This window comes from Corythoichthys intestinalis, chromosome 14, assembly GCF_030265065.1.
Source record: "Corythoichthys intestinalis isolate RoL2023-P3 chromosome 14, ASM3026506v1, whole genome shotgun sequence".
Taxonomy (NCBI): Eukaryota; Metazoa; Chordata; class Actinopteri; order Syngnathiformes; family Syngnathidae; genus Corythoichthys; species Corythoichthys intestinalis.
The window spans coordinates 51741942-51760115 of NC_080408.1; the positions used below are offsets into that span (position 1 = coordinate 51741942).

General features: G+C 39.1%; 1 protein-coding gene across 3 annotated transcripts in view; it reads left to right on the forward strand.

Annotated features, from left to right (window-relative positions):
- acsl3b (acyl-CoA synthetase long chain family member 3b) overlaps nucleotides 1-6102 on the forward strand; it is a 49584-nt gene extending 43482 nt beyond the window's left edge. For all 3 annotated transcript variants that reach the window (XM_057856637.1, XM_057856638.1, XM_057856639.1), the window contains 5 exons: nucleotides 87-161; nucleotides 239-430; nucleotides 576-690; nucleotides 760-917; nucleotides 3110-6102. In XM_057856637.1, the coding sequence (XP_057712620.1) occupies nucleotides 87-161; nucleotides 239-430; nucleotides 576-690; nucleotides 760-917; nucleotides 3110-3267 (698 nt within the window). In that variant the 3' untranslated portion in view covers nucleotides 3268-6102. The remainder of the gene's footprint in view (nucleotides 1-86; nucleotides 162-238; nucleotides 431-575; nucleotides 691-759; nucleotides 918-3109) is intronic.
- The last annotated feature ends 12072 nt before the right edge of the window (nucleotides 6103-18174 follow it).

Genomic DNA, 18174 nt, shown 5'->3' on the forward strand with positions numbered 1-18174 from the left:
GAAGGGATTTGGAATCATAGTCTGTGTTATATTTACATTTTGAACTAGCACTGAATGCCACCCTTAACCATTCTTCTGTTTTGCAGTGTGGGACTACAGCACCGGAAGAGTCGGCGCACCGCTCGTTTGCTCAGAAATCACGCTCAAGGACTGGGAAGAAGGTGAGTCCAGTTACGTGACTCAGTCATCCAAGTATCCGGAACCGAGCGGTTCTGAAGATGCGGCTGTGCTTCTGTAGGCGGCTACTTCAGCACGGACAAGCCTAACCCACGTGGGGAAATCCTAATTGGCGGACCAAACGTGACGATGGGTTACTACAAAAACCAAGCCAAGAACCGCGAGGACTTTTTCGTAGACAAGAAAGGTCAACGGTGGTTCTGCACCGGAGACATTGGAGAGTTTCACCCCGATGGATGCCTCAAGATCATCGGTGAGAAACTTCACGATTAGCGTTTATTTAGGAAATAGACTTGGAAGTGAGGAGCTTCATTTATTCAGGCAATGGCCTCATCAGTGGAGCATCAAGTACTTGCGGAAGGAACCTTTTAGGGTAGTGACATGTTATTCTTCCACAGACCGCAAAAAGGATTTGGTCAAACTACAGGCTGGTGAGTACGTGTCTTTGGGGAAAGTGGAGGCAGTTTTGAAGAACTGCCCGCTCATAGACAACATCTGTGCCTATGCCAACAGGTAAAGGACTGCCATTATTAAGGCTGACATTCTTTTAAATGTACTGACATTCTCTGTGTTGGTCTGCAGTGACCAGTCGTACGTGATCAGCTTCGTGGTGCCCAACCAGAAATTGCTGATGGCACTGGCGGAGCGGTTGGAGGTGCGGGGCACGTGGGAGGAGATCTGCAGCAACCCCCAGATGGAGAAGGAAGTCCTACGCATCCTCACTGAGGCCGCCATCTCATGTAGGCCGCTTTCTCGCCATTTCTTTAAACAAACACACACTCTTTTAGTGCCGTTGGCAGCCAATGAGTTCATTTCCGTATAAAGGTTATTAATGACATTTTTTAAAACTGACAAAGAAAATAATTGTCACAAGATACTGAGCTGAATCTTTAAGCATGTTTGGAGAATGTAAGTAACCCTAACACTTTTCAGATTAAGCCAGAGCACTTACAACAGTTATGATCATAAAGTATCAACTTCATGCACCTAACGTGAACAGGATCATGTTTAAGCCTGTCACAATATGCAATAATTCCATTTATCGCACGGTAAATAAAAATGAAGGCGGTAAATTTTCCGCCGCGATTTATCGCCTCGCGTGCAGGTGCGAGCGCGCGTGCGGCTGACGTGCAGTTAAAAGTTCGGCTTCCTTGTTACCAACTACGCAAAATGCATTTTCGTTCTGGGTCCGGCAAAAAATAGCGCTGGAGCCAATTTGTTCCCATTATATCCTATTGTTCAACGTATACCGGCCGCGTCAGTGCTCCGGATTGACTGCAGACCATCTCCGGCAGTTTAAATTTAGAGCAGGTGGGGGAAAAAAGAAAAGGTGACGCTTACCATTGAAATGAAGATGTAAATGATAGCAAAATGTAAGCATGGTGTGCCTCCGTTCGCCAGTCTTTATAAGTTAAGGTGAGTTCTTATTGTGGTAACATCGCCAAAGAAATCGCCAACTTCGTCAGGTTTCTAATCATTTATTCATTCAACTCACCGAGTGTTCACTTCTGTTGACGCCAGTGACGTGCGGTCAGGTGAGGCAGAGCCTCATCTGTCATCATGACAAAAAAATAATTATAACATCAAATTTATATTAATATTTGTCCATTGCTCTTTATGTATGCCTCATTTCAAACATTTTTTATAGTCAAAATCGCTGAATTTGCCTATTTCCTGTTCAAATAAAGAAATGAAACGAGAGGTGCGGCAGCAACGGGTAAAGCCTCACCTCTGAATGCGCAATCCATAACAAACTGGGTTGATACATGGAATTGGAGCGTGCTGGTTGCCGTACATCTGCATGTCGCCATTATAATGTTTCCAGATGCGTTTATTTGACCTGATTTTCCACAGTCTGGCTAATGTCTTTATCCCTTAAAGTTTAATGTTTGTTAGCGACATATTTAGTTTTGCTGATGGGAAATAAAACCGCAGTGAAAAGGCACAGGTTGCGGCAGATAGTACTCTGCCGCACTGAAAGGGGGCGTACGTGAAACTGGACTTGTGGACGCGATTAACACAACACCGGAGCTAAAAGGTTTGCTTCAAACTACGGGACAGAAGATAACTCGCGCTTTTCAAACGTACTGGTACACCCGAAAAGACTGGCTATGTGGCTGTCCTTCGAAAAATCGCCTTTGCTGCTTTCCCTGCCTTTTCTTCTCAACTTGTGCCAATGTCTGGACTAACACGAGATATTGTGACATTAAAAAACTACCACGAAGCCTCAGCAAACATGAGAGCTCGACCACTCACATTCAAAGCCTGATTGCTTTAAAAACTTTTGGAAGCTCAAGGATCGATTTGGCTTTGACGAGCAGCGGAAGCTCAGCGGTAGCATCCACAATGCTAAGGTAAAGGAAAACCGAAAGATTCAATTCAATTAAAAAAATAAATTAAAAACAACACATGTTAAAAGATGGTACATCTTGGACAATAACGTCATAATGATTGTTTTTATGGTCCTACACTGAAAAAAAATAACTGGCGGATTTACTTGATAAAATCATTGTAACGATTTGTACTTACTTGTGAACTGAACTTAATATTGCAAGCAGTAAAATTTACCTAATAAAAAAGTAAGTGCAAGTTGTTATAATGATTTTATCAAGTGTGTCCACCAGTTATTTTTTTCAGTGTAGATATACTGATTTGGAATGAAACACACTGGGGCAAAATTCCATGACAACCTTTTACCAGAAATAAATTAAATTAAAAAAATAGAATTTAGCGCCGGTACCCTTGAATTTATAATAGATGGCAATTAACAGTATACAAAAAAATTAATTAAATGTGTTTTTGTCCAACTGAAAATACATCTTAATTTATACTGGGGACATGAATGGCACTCTATTAAAAAATGACCCAGCTGGTTAACTCAGCATATGCATGACATCACATTGACCTCTTAATTTTGCTCTCCCTCTCACAGCAAAACTGGAACGCTTCGAAATCCCCAAAAAAGTCCGTCTGAGTGCGGAAGCCTGGACTCCAGAGACTGGCCTGGTCACGGACGCGTTCAAATTAAAACGCAAAGAGCTTAAAACGCACTACCAAGAAGACATTGAGAGGATGTACGGAGGGAAATAACACGTGCGTACATGCTAACACACAAGCAGGTCCGAGGCCCCCGAAAGATCAACTTAGGTGGGGGATGCTTTATATAGACAAGAAGGACCCACAAATCAATGAACACACAGAAGGAAGTTCAAGTCTCTTCCATACAACCGCAGTCTTAGTGATACGCTTCGCCCTCCGAGTTACCGTGGCAACCAAGGCCATGCACGGACCCCCGCACTAAGGGAGACAAATATCAGGTTTGGACGTACGCGATTCAGCTTAGCTTAGGTTAGCTTCTTTCTCGCTGGTCTTTGGAGAAGCTCACTGGTACGGCTTTGCTGCCCAAAATGAAGTCAAGGGCCAGATGCGGTCATACAGTATAAGCGATGCCTTAAAGCAGAATCCTTGTGGGCGTTTTTCTGAGCTTGTAACATCTTTTTTTTCCCAACTGCATCTGCTGTTAAAGGGAAACCAAAACCAAACATTTGGGGGAAAGAAAACATGTATCGCAAATCTACAAACATACACAACAGGTGTGATCAGGGTTGTTGAATTATTCTGTTTAATTTTATTCCACAAAGGCACGATTGACAGGGTTTTATAATTAGTATCACAGAAAATAGTTTTGGGTTTGGCTCCCACACCCGTGAAGTTGGCCCCCTATCAGACGCAAATTTATATAAAAACGATGTCAATCATTTGTGCTGCGTTTGTGCTGTAAGTTTTGTTTGTGCTGTCAACCAGCCCCCCCATTTGGATTAAAATTGGCTAAAAAGTGTGTCAATCGTTTGTGCTGTAAAAGTTTTGTTTGTGTTGCTATCGTTTTTGAGATATTGATATTGATACTGTTATTGAGAGTGTTGGAATGCGCTCGGTCAGCTGCGGGAGTTGGATACAGAAAAACTGAGTCATCACTCAAAATTATTATCTCTATAAAACGATAGCAGCACGTTGATCTCAGATTGACCTATGAAAGAATTTTTAATATCTGAAAAACGATAGCGGCAAAACCAAAAAGAAATTTGCAGCACAAACGAATGACATAATTTTTCTATAAGTTTGCATCTGATAGGGGTTCAACTTCATGAAGGTTTGGCTCCCCCTTAGAATCACCAGGGTCACTTTTTTTTTTTTTTTTTAAATAGGGTGCCATTTGGATGTAACAGTGGATAATTTTGTGCTAAAGTTAGCCCTCAGTCAAGCTTTGCTAGCATTACAGCTAACATCACTTTGAATACGTGATGAGATATTTAATAATTTTACAAATAACCTTTGAAATTGTTCAATTTAATTATTTTCTTGAATACATAGATTTAACAGAGTGGACATGTTATGATTACACACTAACAATATAGAATGGACAGTGACAGTTTTAAATCAAATAATATACTTTAATTTAAAAACAAAACATGATTAAAGATGGTTTATCCAGGACTATAAAATCATAATTTTTTTTTTTTTTTTCTTTCTTATTTTATTGACTAAATTTGAATGAAACAAACTGTTGACCAGTGTTGTTAATAACGGCGTTAGAGTATGATGGCGTTACTAACGGCGTTATTTTTTTTCAGTAGTGAGTAATCTAATTATTTACTTTTCTCATCTTGGCGTTACTACATTGGTTGAATGACGCGAGGAAAGTCTGAGAGACACGGACTCACTGAGACGAGAGAGCAGAGCGGTTGTGGGGAGGAGGGAAGGGAGTTGTGACGCCGTTGAAACGCCATGCTAGGTGGCTGCGAATACCGGACTGTAACCGATAGCCTACAATCTACGCCCACATGATGCTACGGTAGATATCACATGTATATAGAACTAGGTGCGAAATGACAGACACGGCGGCGTTAGCACATGTATAGAGAACTAGATGCGAAATGATACCGCCATCTTAAAGCAGTAGACTTCTCAGGAAGGCTCTGTTGTAGAGAACCTTCTTAGCGAACCTAAGTAACTTTTTATCTAAAATACTCCTAAACCGGCAAAATCTTGACTTGATTCTATGATGAAACCGTTTTAAAACTTTCACATGTCGAAAGTAGACAGAAGGAAACTAATGCAATAACGGGAGCAATTTTAACAACTTTAACGGTTGATTCATAACATTAAATGACTTCCAAACATAGCAAAGGTTACTACCGTAATTTTCGCACTATAAGGCGCACCTGACTATAAGCAACCAGCCACCAAATGTGACACGAAAACAGCATTTGTACATAGATGAGCTACACTGGACTATAAGCTGCAGCTTTTCACACTCTATATTGGGATGTTTACACCAAAAGATATTAACCGGTTACGTTGACAGCGACATCATATGACTGTCATAAAACCAAAGGAACCACCATGAAACGTTGAACCAATTGGCTGCAAAGCTTTATTGCTTCAAGAATCTTCATTTAGCCATCACTGCTCCCTTGGGGTTGGTAGTCAACCTCTTTGTCCACCTGCTGTCAACACTTGTTGTTGTCCAACATGCCTTCTAGCATGCATTGCAGCGCTACAGATGTAAATAACAATCAAAATTCATGTTCTGTGCTTTTTATTTCTTCAGTTACTGTTCCAATTGTTTCATTAATTGCTAATTATGGTATTTGGTGACACTTTATTTGACCATGGTGCCATAAGACTGTCATTAGACCAGTACTTCTCAAATAGTGGGGCGCGCCCCCCTCGGGGGGCGCAGAGCGATGCCAGGGGGGGCGTATGTGTCCTCGGGGAACATGCTTTTTTTTTTTTTTTTGCCGGACTGGAATAAAGTGTACTTGCACATCCACTCAGTGGGTGGCAGTGGCGCTCTCATTTTCAGAGTACGTGCAGTATTTTTGAACTAAGGAAGAGCACCACTACAGTGGCGGCAGAGAGTTTGGGGGGGGCGCGAAACATTTACGTCTTGCTTGGGGGGGGGCGTAACAGAAAATAATTGAGAAGCACTGCATTAGACAATCACAACTATGACATGACACTTTCATGAGCATTAATAATTGTTTAAAACAGATTTCATGTTATTGACAGCTGTAGCGCTGAAGTGCATGGTAGGAGGCATGTGTTGCTTATTAACCCAAATAAATCAACAAATAAGCAGCACGGGACTATAAACCTCACGACTCAAAGGAAAAAAGTAGCGGCCTATAGTCCAAAAATTACGGTATGTTTGTTTGTTTGTTTTTGTTTTTTTTTATGGAACAAAAAAAAAAACATGAAAGGTAACACCAGTTACTTTGCCAAGTAACTCTTACATTCAGGTAACTGAGTTACTTACTCAATTACTTTTTTGGAGGAGTAATTTGAAACTGTAATTAATTACTTTTTTAAAGTAAGATTAACAACACTGCTGGTGACATGGCAAAATTCCATAACAACCTTTTACCAGAAGTTAATTTAAAAAAATTAAAAAATAAAAATAAAAAAAGAATTTATAATAGACAGCAATTGATAATACACACACACAAAAAAAAAAGTTGAATAAGTATTTTGGCACTCGGGCTGCAGCTATTGGTGTATACAGGTTTTTATGCTTTCAATAATTATTTTGCCCTGCTGAATAAAAAATAAATTACTGAGTGTTTCTTCAAACTATGCAGAATTGCACTTTCATTTCACAAGAGCAAAATATGCATTTAAAAATAAAATCAGTGAGCTTCGCCTCCAACGATATGAAAAATAAATGAGGATCTATGTACAACAAAAGACCAATTGGCTGACTTGCATAGCAAAAGTCTGCTCGCTTAAATGTTACAAAATGCTAAGGTTTTTTTTTTTTTTTTAGATTGTTAGATGAGTTATGTCATATTCAGTGTTGCCACTAGAGGGCAATCTCTCCACCCAAATCAATAAAACTAATTGCAACACTTTCAAATCAAACCATGGCAACAAGCTTTTTTTCTAATCGAATTAATTGATTAATCGTTGCAGCACTAAATGGCACCCTATAAATACAATGACCCACCAATATGAAGTGAAAACACTAAAAGTCTAGGTTTCCATATTTTCGGAAAACGTCACAGTAAACCACCGAATTAATTAACAAAACGATCTGTATAAAGCTTTACAGATATCCAGGTTCTGGCTGCATACCGAAATAATTCGGATTGGATTCGGATGTCCTTTTTTAATTCTCTAATCTAGTCCAAATTTTTATCTTTGTCCTTCTGATGCTTCTTTTTTGTTTGTTTTTGGAGAAAATGTTGCAAAGCCATGAGATTTCAGTTTTTATGTATTCATTTGTGTTTTATTCTTTTTATGACATCCGTATTTTTTTATTGGCTGTATTTGTAGTTTGTCCATCTCCTTCTCCTAATGTATCTGAAATGACTGATTCCCAGATTTTTTTTTTTTTTTTTAACGTTTTTTTAATTTTATTTTTTAAAAACATGTCCCTGAATTTGTTTACTTGAGTTCCTGTTTACCAATGAGACAACGGTCCTCTGTCTGTTCAGGTTCCACTTTGCGCTTCGCTCTTTGAATTGTCATTGTTCCAAATGGCACACTGGTTATGGCCTAAACGGATCTCATGCCACTGCTAAAATTTCCGGTTGACTTTACCGATCAACAATTTTAGCGCCATTTAATGATCACATCAGATGGCATCATAGTGTCTCATGAATGCCTCTGAGGGAATGTAGTTACTTGGCCTTTCCTTGTTGCGTTCCCCTTCATTTTGACACATTTATATATGTTTATACACCCTTTCAGGCTTAGTTGTTGTTTTTTTACCTGTGAATATGAATAATACAAATGATTGTGCAATATTTAAACACCATTTTGTCTAAATTATAAAGGAATATTTCAAAAGAAGACGATCCCATCCATGGGATTTCTCAAACGGTGTAATAGAAGTCAGGTAGAACGACATAGGAAGACGTAGAAGTCATGAGGTCGATGGTAGACGGACACTGAAAAGCATGTGTAGGTGTGCTATGTTGGGTTACATTCGAAGACTTGAAGGGATGAGTACAATAATCAATGAATTAATCGGTAAAGCATCATTTCAATATGAGAGATCCATTTTTTCCCCCTCCATTCAATCGCCACCTCCTACAGGCAGCATTATTACTATTCAAAAACAAAAACAATGCGTTTTTGGAAAAAGTGAATATTGGCGTAGAAATCTCATATGCACAACTGTATCAAACCGAATAGTTAGAGCATCTCGTAGGCGACGGTGATACCAAATGAGTGGTGAGGAAATGAAACGGGAAAACCTTTGAGCATTTTTTTAAATAACCATCTTAATGTCCATCTTTGTCTTCACTCAGTCACGAAATTCAGAGCTAGTCATATTTTCCCATAATGTTATGATATTTCTGCCAATCTTGACATACTGACATGTTCCTGATTAGATGTAAAAACGAAGAATTAGACATACATTTTTCACTGAAGCTGTCGTTTCCAAAAGGTTAGTTGCACCGATCAAAAATCACTCAACATGTCTATGAACTTCCCGACAGTGCCCCCACCATTTTGTAATGCATTGAATTAACTGCCTACCCATTTTAATGACGAAGGGGGACTGAAGGGAAAATGGTATTTTTGCTAACATGCTAAACGATAATCATAAACATAACAGCTTTTATTGCTTTTGTTACGCTAGTACCTAATGGAATACTGATATGTACACTACTAGTAGGGTTGCCAACTTCCTGAAAAAAAATATTGGACACTTCATGGTTGTAGCCGGCCTGCCTTATGACCGTAAACCTTTAATTATTTTTTGTATGTGAATAGTGATTTCTTTTTTTAATATATAATTATAATTATGTAATGATTTTCTCAAACCTGAATTAATTAGGTGCATATCTGAGTGATATAGGCACATTGTTTTCAAATTATGGGCATTTTAAGTCCGCTCAGCAACACCAGTTTTGCAACAATCACTCCAAATAACATGTGGAAAGGCAAATGAAATTGACATAAAATTAAAGTATAATACAAATAGTGAAATTAAATTTAACAGAGAGGAACAATTGACCATCATTACAAACATGCTTTTTACTTGCACTTCACTCAACCTCTTATCTCCCATACTCTTATGTGGTCTTCTGTTTTCTCATGACAAGCGACAGAAACTCCTCGACCAGTGACATGAGCGGGATTGTCAATGTTCTGTCAGCTTATTGGTCAGAAAGCAGGGGAGGCGATGGAATGCATTCTCCTACATATTCCTGAAAAGCACCATACCAGTATTAATTCATCCTACAAATAAAACCTTTTTCGATGTTCATATTAATATTGGACAAAGCGCATTCCTTGTAAGCTTAATATGGGATGCGTACTTTTCTTTCTGAAAACGGGACATTTCTGTTTTTCAAGGGACTGTTGGCAACCCTACCTACTAGAGAAGTACTAGATGGAGTTTTGTCACAAATTGTACTGTAGTCTAGGCATGTGCCGGTATGAGATACTGACTGTATGATAACCTTAAGCCAAAATAGCACGGTATCACGGTATTGCAATTACATATAACATTATCTAAAATGTTTTACTTCAGGATATCGGGGTTTTAAAAAAAAAAAAAAAAAACTTGAACAGGATTTTTATTTTTAATATTATAGCAAAATTGGAACATGTGTATAGTATAATAATAACTTTAAAAAGATATATATATATATATATACGGTATATATATTCTAAATAAAATTACAATAAATGCAGTCCTTTATGTGAGCTTAAACTATGTGGGCCATACCTCAACATTATTACCATCACAACAAAAATAATTGAATTATTTTCCATAAAAAGCACGTGTGTATGACTCGTATCATGTTTACATTTTACACACACACACACACACACACACATAAATTTGTATAAATATGAAATTATATGGAGGTATTGCGTCCTCGGCATTCAACCTCCGCATGTTTTACTTGTCATTTGGCCCTCCTCCTCTAAGCCGCAGACGTCTGTAACATTTCTGTAGCCGAAGTATTCCCATACCAACGATTTCGTTTTCTTCGATGGGGGAAAAAGTTCAGGAGTTTCGTCTCCGGCCATCGTGTAGCGCAGCTGACTCACTGACACTGAGCAACAACCGTTGGGAGAGGGTTGAGCCTTGCAGTTGCAAGCGAGGGATTTCTCCTTGCATTTTTGGGACATAAAAAATAGCTAATACCGTAAGGACAGTAGGACGGACATTTTTTGCAATTTTGAAACCTTGACGTTTTCATACCATGGTAAACCTTGAAACCGGTAATCGGCACATGTCTAGTAGTAACACAGGATAAAAAGGAAAAAGCATACTAGCACATGGACCGCAAGTCAGTGAAATTGACTATGATAGACGTCCGATTATGTGGCTCTTTTCCTCATTCCGCTGTGAATTTGAATTAGTCAGTAGTAGACGTCAAATCCATTTTAACTCTGAGGATGGCGGCGTTCATTCGCTGTCAGCCCTCCCAGTTCAAATGGATTGGATGTCTCTCGCCATCAATGGCAGGCAGTGAGTAAAGATGGATTAAAATACAGAAAATGCTCAAACAACTTTCCACACTCCTTTATATTACTGAATGAGTCTTAATTGTGTGGTGTGATTTTTATTATATATATTTTTTAAATATGGATTTCAAGTAACAATTATTGAAGGTTCATGTGCGATACACTAAACGCGTTGTATATAGACACAAGAAAACAACAGTTCGTATTTAAAACCATATACATTATTCATGACTGTAGCCTTGTGATACTTTTTCGGTGGGATATTTTCTTTTGTCTCCTTCCACTCCAACCCAAACTTATTGGACTGAACTTGAGACTTTTTACCACGCAGGAATGCGACATGTGCTTGTATATTTTTGCATGTGTATTCTTGTTGCCTTCTGACGTGTGAGCTTGTCTTCAGGGCTCCTACGAATGTGACGTCACAAGTCAAGTAACCCTCTCCCAGCCCTTACATTCAGTCATGTAACAGTTGATCGTTATGTTCCAGTGAGACGAAGGGGTGGTGAAACATTTTTTTTTTTCCCTGTTTCATTTCAAAGTCCTTTCAAAATATCAATTTCATTTTGGCGTGCATCTTACTGACTGTGGGGAGGGGAGAGGGGCCCTTTTAAGCAAGTGTCCTCATCTTCATCTCTGTAATTTGGCCTTGAATATTATGTGATGAAATAAAAAAGTTTGTGTTGCAAAGTTGTGCACTCTCTGAGGTGTGAAGTAGTGTGCAACAAGTATGACCAGATGCTCCGATTCCAATTACTGAAGCTGGTGTTTCTATGGCAACAAAGGCTCTCGGGTGTGTAAGCATGTCAGTGTGTGTATGTGTGTGGCATATTGATGCTGACAGGACACATCATTACTATTGATGATGAGGGGTTGAGGTGGGCAAGATATTGCGGATTAATTTGTTTATTTTTCGCATCACACCAGCCAAATGTGTCGCAGGTTTTTGTCGCTGCACCAGGGAGAAGCGTGAGCCTTTTTGGTTTCGTTCACTGCAGAGATTGGCCAAAAGTCCAACAACTGTGGGACCATTGGACTTACGAGGAAGTGAGTAAACTACGTGTTTTGTATTATGTCATATACTGGGATCATGGCACTAGAGGTTAGATCGGGCCTAAAAAAAATCCAGCCCGACTTGGCCCGCGGGAATTGGAGTCCGACCCGGCCCGAGCCCGATCAATTAACTTGATTTGCAGGCCTGAGCCCGAAAAACTCCCCCGAAATTTTAGATCTTATTTGTAGGCGCGAGCCCGACAAAAAACCCTGAAATGTTATGTTTTATTTGTGGGCCCGAAAAACCCCTGAAATTTTGTTTTATTTGTGAGGACCCAGGATAAAGGAAATGCAGGGATGCGATGCGTGATCGACTTTTGTGTGATCACATTTGTGACTATGCTCGTGCATAATGATAACAAATTAAAGCCCATCTTTTGTAACGAATTCTCACAGTTAAACAAGACTGTAAGATGGATATTCAATAAACATATCTTTTATATTTGTTCTATCAAGCGGAGAGTGGATTTGACATTTATTTTAATCTGTTCGAGTTGGCAGAAAAAGTTTTCTCAATGTGTAAATAGTTTACATATTTTTATGATCATTATAAATGCATGTACACAACGAAATAACGTTGGAAAAGTTAAGTTAAATATATTTCTCGAATGAGAGCACAGCGCCACATTCGTTTACATTCAGCGAAGCCGACACAGGTTTCTGTATAGCATCTTCAGCAATCAATTTGAAGCCTTTCCATGCCCCACTCCTACCGCGGTGCATGTTTTTCTTTTCAGTTGCCCCATCTTTAGTATGTTTTTCATTTCTTGCTGCTTCATATCGAAAAGGAAATACCAGGATATGGACTCGCGGAGGGCTCGGCTCCAGGGCGGGAGGGGAAGATTTAAAAAGAGGGCGGCGCCACAGCGTTCACGTGTGCAGGCATGCACAGAGCCTTCTCTGTTTTATCCAAATTATTTATTTTATCACAAGTATTCCTTAGTTTAACATCCATACATCGTTCTAGTAGAAATATATGAATGTGTATATATATATATTTTTTTTAAATCTAGCGAGAGAGAAGTCCGGCCGACCCGACCCGAACATAAATAATTGACATTTTGGGCCCGACCCGACCCAATTTTTAATATTTCATATTCCATTTAGCACAACACTGTTATTTGTCATGACCGTACCATTTATTTAGCAATTGAGGAAAAATACTTGGATAAAAAGAATATCCTGTAAGAGTATTGGAGTAGAAAGATTGAAACAATGACATTTTGCTGCTCTCTTTGTCGCATTTTCCTCCTTCTGAATCTTCCCCCTCACTGGGTTGAATTCTAAATCAGATTAAATCATGACCCTGCCGACATCATCCTCCAGCTGGGGACGCTAGAGCGCTATAATGACAGGCGGGACTAAACGGTAGATTAAAAGATATTGTATATGTATATAGTCGAATCGTCTCAAAATATGATTCTAATTCTAGGAATGGGAATTGATAGGATTTTTTCGATTCAGATTCCATTATCGATTTTGCTTAACAATTCGATTTTTTATCGATTCTCTTATCGATTCTAATTTGGGGAAAAAGAAGAACAAACGTTTTGATTGGCCTCGAGTTTGTTTAATTAGATGTCACAACCTTACTAACTCACAACGAGGTCAAAAGAGGCCCAAAGCCTCATTGTTAACTGTGCCAATATTGGCAAATACACAAGAATGAGTAATATTTTACTTAAACATTTTTCTAATAGAAATAAAAAATATTGGTATATGTTGCCATATTGGTCATATTCCCTCCCGACGCAGTTATCTCCACCTTGCAATGACCAGGCATGAAAATGGGTTAGGGGTTAAAAAGGTGACAAGGGTGTGGAGGAAATATATTCCGGTAGGACTGTCCAAAACGACTAATTTTCTCCCATTAGTCAGCGGACTATTTTTACAATTAGTCGACTAATAAACAAAAATATACATATATATATATATATATATATTTTTTTTTTTTTACTAATTTAGCGATGAAATTTTTGTTGACGCTTATTAATTCACAAAAACATTTTGTACACTTAAATTCTTTATTGAAGTACAAATAAACATGTAAATAACAATAATTAATCACACTTAATGAGGTCAAATGCTCATAGCATTAGCTAGTGCAAAAGAATGGAATGTAAACAGATTCAGAACATTGACTTGGCCTTTCCAACATTATTCAAAACAATTCTTTAAAAAAATCTAGCATTATTATATTATATATATATATATATATATATATTAATATATTAAATATTATATAGTATACTACTATATATATATAATAGTAATATAATAATTATAATATTAATTGCCAATCATATTTTTTAAAAGGGTGTCATTTTAAAGCTATTCTTAGTGGAGAATCTGAATTCTGTAATATTACAGTATTTACATATTATAGTATTAATTCTGACGTATGTGGGATTAACTCCAGAAATCGTTATTTTTATGAATGTGGCGTGCTTTTATTTTGAAATGTACACTGGAAGTACATTCGCTAAACCGCTAACAGCTTCACACCCAGCAAAAAATCACTTTTCGTCATTGCTTGTGGTGTCACTATCACTCAGGTTTTTTTGGGGGGGGGTTTCCCCATCCATATTTTCGTTTGCAAATGATGTTAACCAGCGATTTTTCATGTTTGAAGTTTCACCTTTTAACCGCAAGTTTGCATTTTGGAAAAGACTGCCAATGTTTTATAGCAGGCTAAAGTAGGTTGTCCCCCCCCCCCCATTTAGTGTCAATGTAGCAATGCTAACGCTTACAGTGTTTAATATACACGTGTGTCCTTATTTTGTATGTCTGAACTGTAATTCTACAGCGTTTTGATTACTAATAAACAGTGTTGGGAATAACGCCGTTATAAATAATGCCGTTACATAACGGCGTTATTTTTTCAGTAACGGTGTAATCTAATTATTTTTTCTGCCGTGACAACGCCGTTACCGTTACTGACAGTCAAAAGCGGTGCATTACTTACTTATAATAAATTTAAGAAACTACTAGCCGTAGCGAGTCTACTCTGCTGTTTTTATTTGTCATCCAAGACTTGGGGTGCGTTCAGGTTCATGGCGATGAAAATAGTAAACACACATAGCCTACCTTTGCAAGAACGATGAAGTTGCCGTTTGATACAGTCATAATGTGCAGGCCCTGCACCCATCCGCAGCATAACTGTTCGTAGCTTTGTAGCAATTTGTAATTTCGGAATTGCTGATGAGTTTAGTGACATACACCAAACAATAAATACAGCAGAATGTCCATTTCGCGTAATTGTGGAAGCTCGTCGACATCTTTACTCCATTTGTCTTCGGCTTGCTCGTAAGGGTCAACATTGTTCACATTCTTTTTTGTTTGATCACAAACCTGTTCTTCGCCGTAGTAACGAGTTTGTCTCTTTATCGAACTGGCAAGTTAAAGTTTAATGTCCTGCGAGCCAGACCTTCTTCCAATATGGCTGCGTTGTTGTCAAATCTCACGTGATCCCCCATTCTGTGACGTAAACGCTCGAGCCTAATAGCGCACATACTTCAGAGCCGGTGTTCGGCCATTCCTTAAACGTCCTACACAATGCTCAGCGCGCTTGAGCAAGCATCCGCACGCATGCTCACATCAGTTAGAAGCGGCGAGTACTCACTATTTTTGTGTTTATTTCGTTTTGTAGAACCTTTTCACTGCCTCAAAGATACTTTTTGCATGTGTTACCCTGTAATACTTTTAACCATTGTGTTTTTTTGTGTTAGCTTTGAAGCAGTTGATCACATTAGTCACATAGCGAATATAAACCATCGTTATTTGATATAACTACATTTCAGTATTTTCTTCAGGCATTTTTTTAGTACGTTATGCCTGTTTGCATCTAAACAAAACAAGTTTAGAGCGCATGGTAGTACTTTGGGTGTCAAATTCGACTGATGTAGTACGTTTCGCCGATGTAGCAGATTTTGGCAGAACACCAGTGTTTTCACACACGAACCAGAACAGCGCATGCGGCAAACACACACACGCAAAACAGATGCAGAGGGAAATGATGGCAGAGTATTCAGAGGAAAATGTTTCCTTTACGAGGCGGAGATATAAACACTATTTCAAGTTGGTTGAAATTAAAGGAAAGAACGTGCATGTAAAGTGTAATTTATGTCCCGGGGCAAAGCTTTTGTCGACATCTGTGGTAAGCAATTCAAATCTGTTTATTTTTGTTGCACTTCAAGTGTAGGATAAATCTGTTGCTGGTGAGGTGCAATAAATATTACAAGGTTCTATAACACAACTACCTGTCTGTTCTTCTCTATTCAACTGACTTGACTACTGCTCAGAAAATTTCAAATTCTATGACATACAACAACTTCTTTTTAAAGTAACAAAAATAGTTACTTTCCCTGGTAACTAGTTACTTTTACTATAGAGTAATTCAGTTACCTACTCGGTTACTTTTTGGAAGAAGTAGTGAGTAACTATAACTAATTACTTTTTTAAAGTAACGTGCCCAACACTGCTAATAAATATCTGTGAAATGAACTGGAGTCTAATAGTTATCTACACGCACACACAAATGTATGCATGCACGCACGGGTTGATAAAACGCAGCCGTGAAAATTATTGCCCTCATTTTTATTTATCTTGCAACAAATGGACTCATTTCATATCGCGACAGGCTTAGCAACTTTAATAAAACATGTCGTTAGTTAGTTAGATGGAATTATGACCCCCCTCTTAAAAATGTTCTCCTCGGATCTACACAATTCAAGTCACCCTCTTTGAATTCAAAATGGGGAATTTAGCCGAAAGGTGAGTGATTTTCATCCCTGAATGACTGCGTCTGAGTCGCTTTGTTGTTATTTTTCCTCGTGACGTGAAGACACACTTTCGAGCGTTTGAACCTATGTGTTGTCATTATGTTTACGGCTGCAATGCTCGTGCTAAACCATCGTAACCTTTCATTTTCGCCCTCTTTCCTGGTGAAGTGTAGCCAAACTTTGGAGCGAGTGGTTCTTGGTGCCATGCTAGTTTGGTGGATAGATGCGTCTGGACAACAAGACGCGTCATGTCCCGTGATGACGCAGTATGCGTCTTTAGGAATCGTTAAAGGGATCGTTAAGGCTTTTTCACTGTGATGTCGAGGCCTCGAAACACTATGAACCGGTTCGGAATTGGAATCTGATTTCGATTCCCATCCCTATTCACATAGTTCTATTTTTTTTTCTTTAATGTTGTCAAAGGCACTTTAATCTTCGAGTTAGCAGGGGTTTAATTAGTCGTTGGAGTTTATTTCAACAAATTCCGTGCAGTTTGTTCGTTATTTGTTAGTTTCAGGGCTCCGGTGTGGCTAAGCTTGCGCGAGTCAATTATGCTTGCTTAGAATGCCAATAAAAAAACAACCTACGCACGCATGAGAATCACCAATGATCCATGCAATGAATAGTGTTAGCTATGTTTTCAGGATAAAGCAAATAAATAAACCCGGCTTGCCTTGCTAAGCAGACACCATTGACTCGCGCTAGCTTAGCTACTCCCGAGCCCTAAAACCCTTGAGAGCCGATCTCTGCCTCCATACTCAAATGAACAAATAATTCAAACTGGCGGAAGCGCTCATAGACTGTGTCTAAAGGCAACGCCGCAGACTAGATATAATTTTCACATGCATAGTCTACATGACACTCTCACATGTAAGTATAATTTTCACATGCATAGTCTACATGACGCTCTCATATGTAAGTGCTGACATGCGCAACAAATAAGAGCGTAGCATCACTCTGCTGGCCCTGCTGTCTTGACACGGAGCATCTACCGAGTCAGTCAAACCACCAGTTGTACGTTTGAATAGAATAGAATAGAATAGAATAGAATAGAATAGAATAGAATAGGTCTTTATTGTTATTGTTAACAACAGAACATTGTGTACAACATAATTGGATGTGTTACTCCAGTATAAACATATGTATTTGATAAATAAAATAAATAGAAAAATATATGCTCTAGAGCTATAAGTGCATAATTATAGCTTACTTAGACTGAAATAGGTCCATCCATCCATCATCTTCAGCTTCCGCTTGCTCCGGGGTCGGGTCGCGGGGGCAGAAGCTTTAACAGGGAATCCCAGACTTCCCTCTCCCCAGCCATTTCAACCAGCTCCTCCGGCGGGATCCCAAGGCGTTCCCAGGCCAGCCGAGAGACATAGTCTCTCCAGCGTGTCCTGGGTCTTCCCCGGGGCCTCCCGCTGGTGGGACATGCCCGGAACACCTCTCCGGGGAGGCGTCCAGGAGGCATCCGAACCAAATGCCCGAGCCATCTCAGCTGGCTCCTCTCAACGCGGAGAAGTAGCGGCTCAACGCCGAATCCCTCCCGGATGACCGAGCTTCTCACCCTATCTCTAAGCGAGAACCCGGGCACCCTGTAAAGGAAACTCATTTCGGCCGCTTGCCTTGTTCTTGTGTTCTTGTTCTTGTGATGTTACTTTTCATGTCA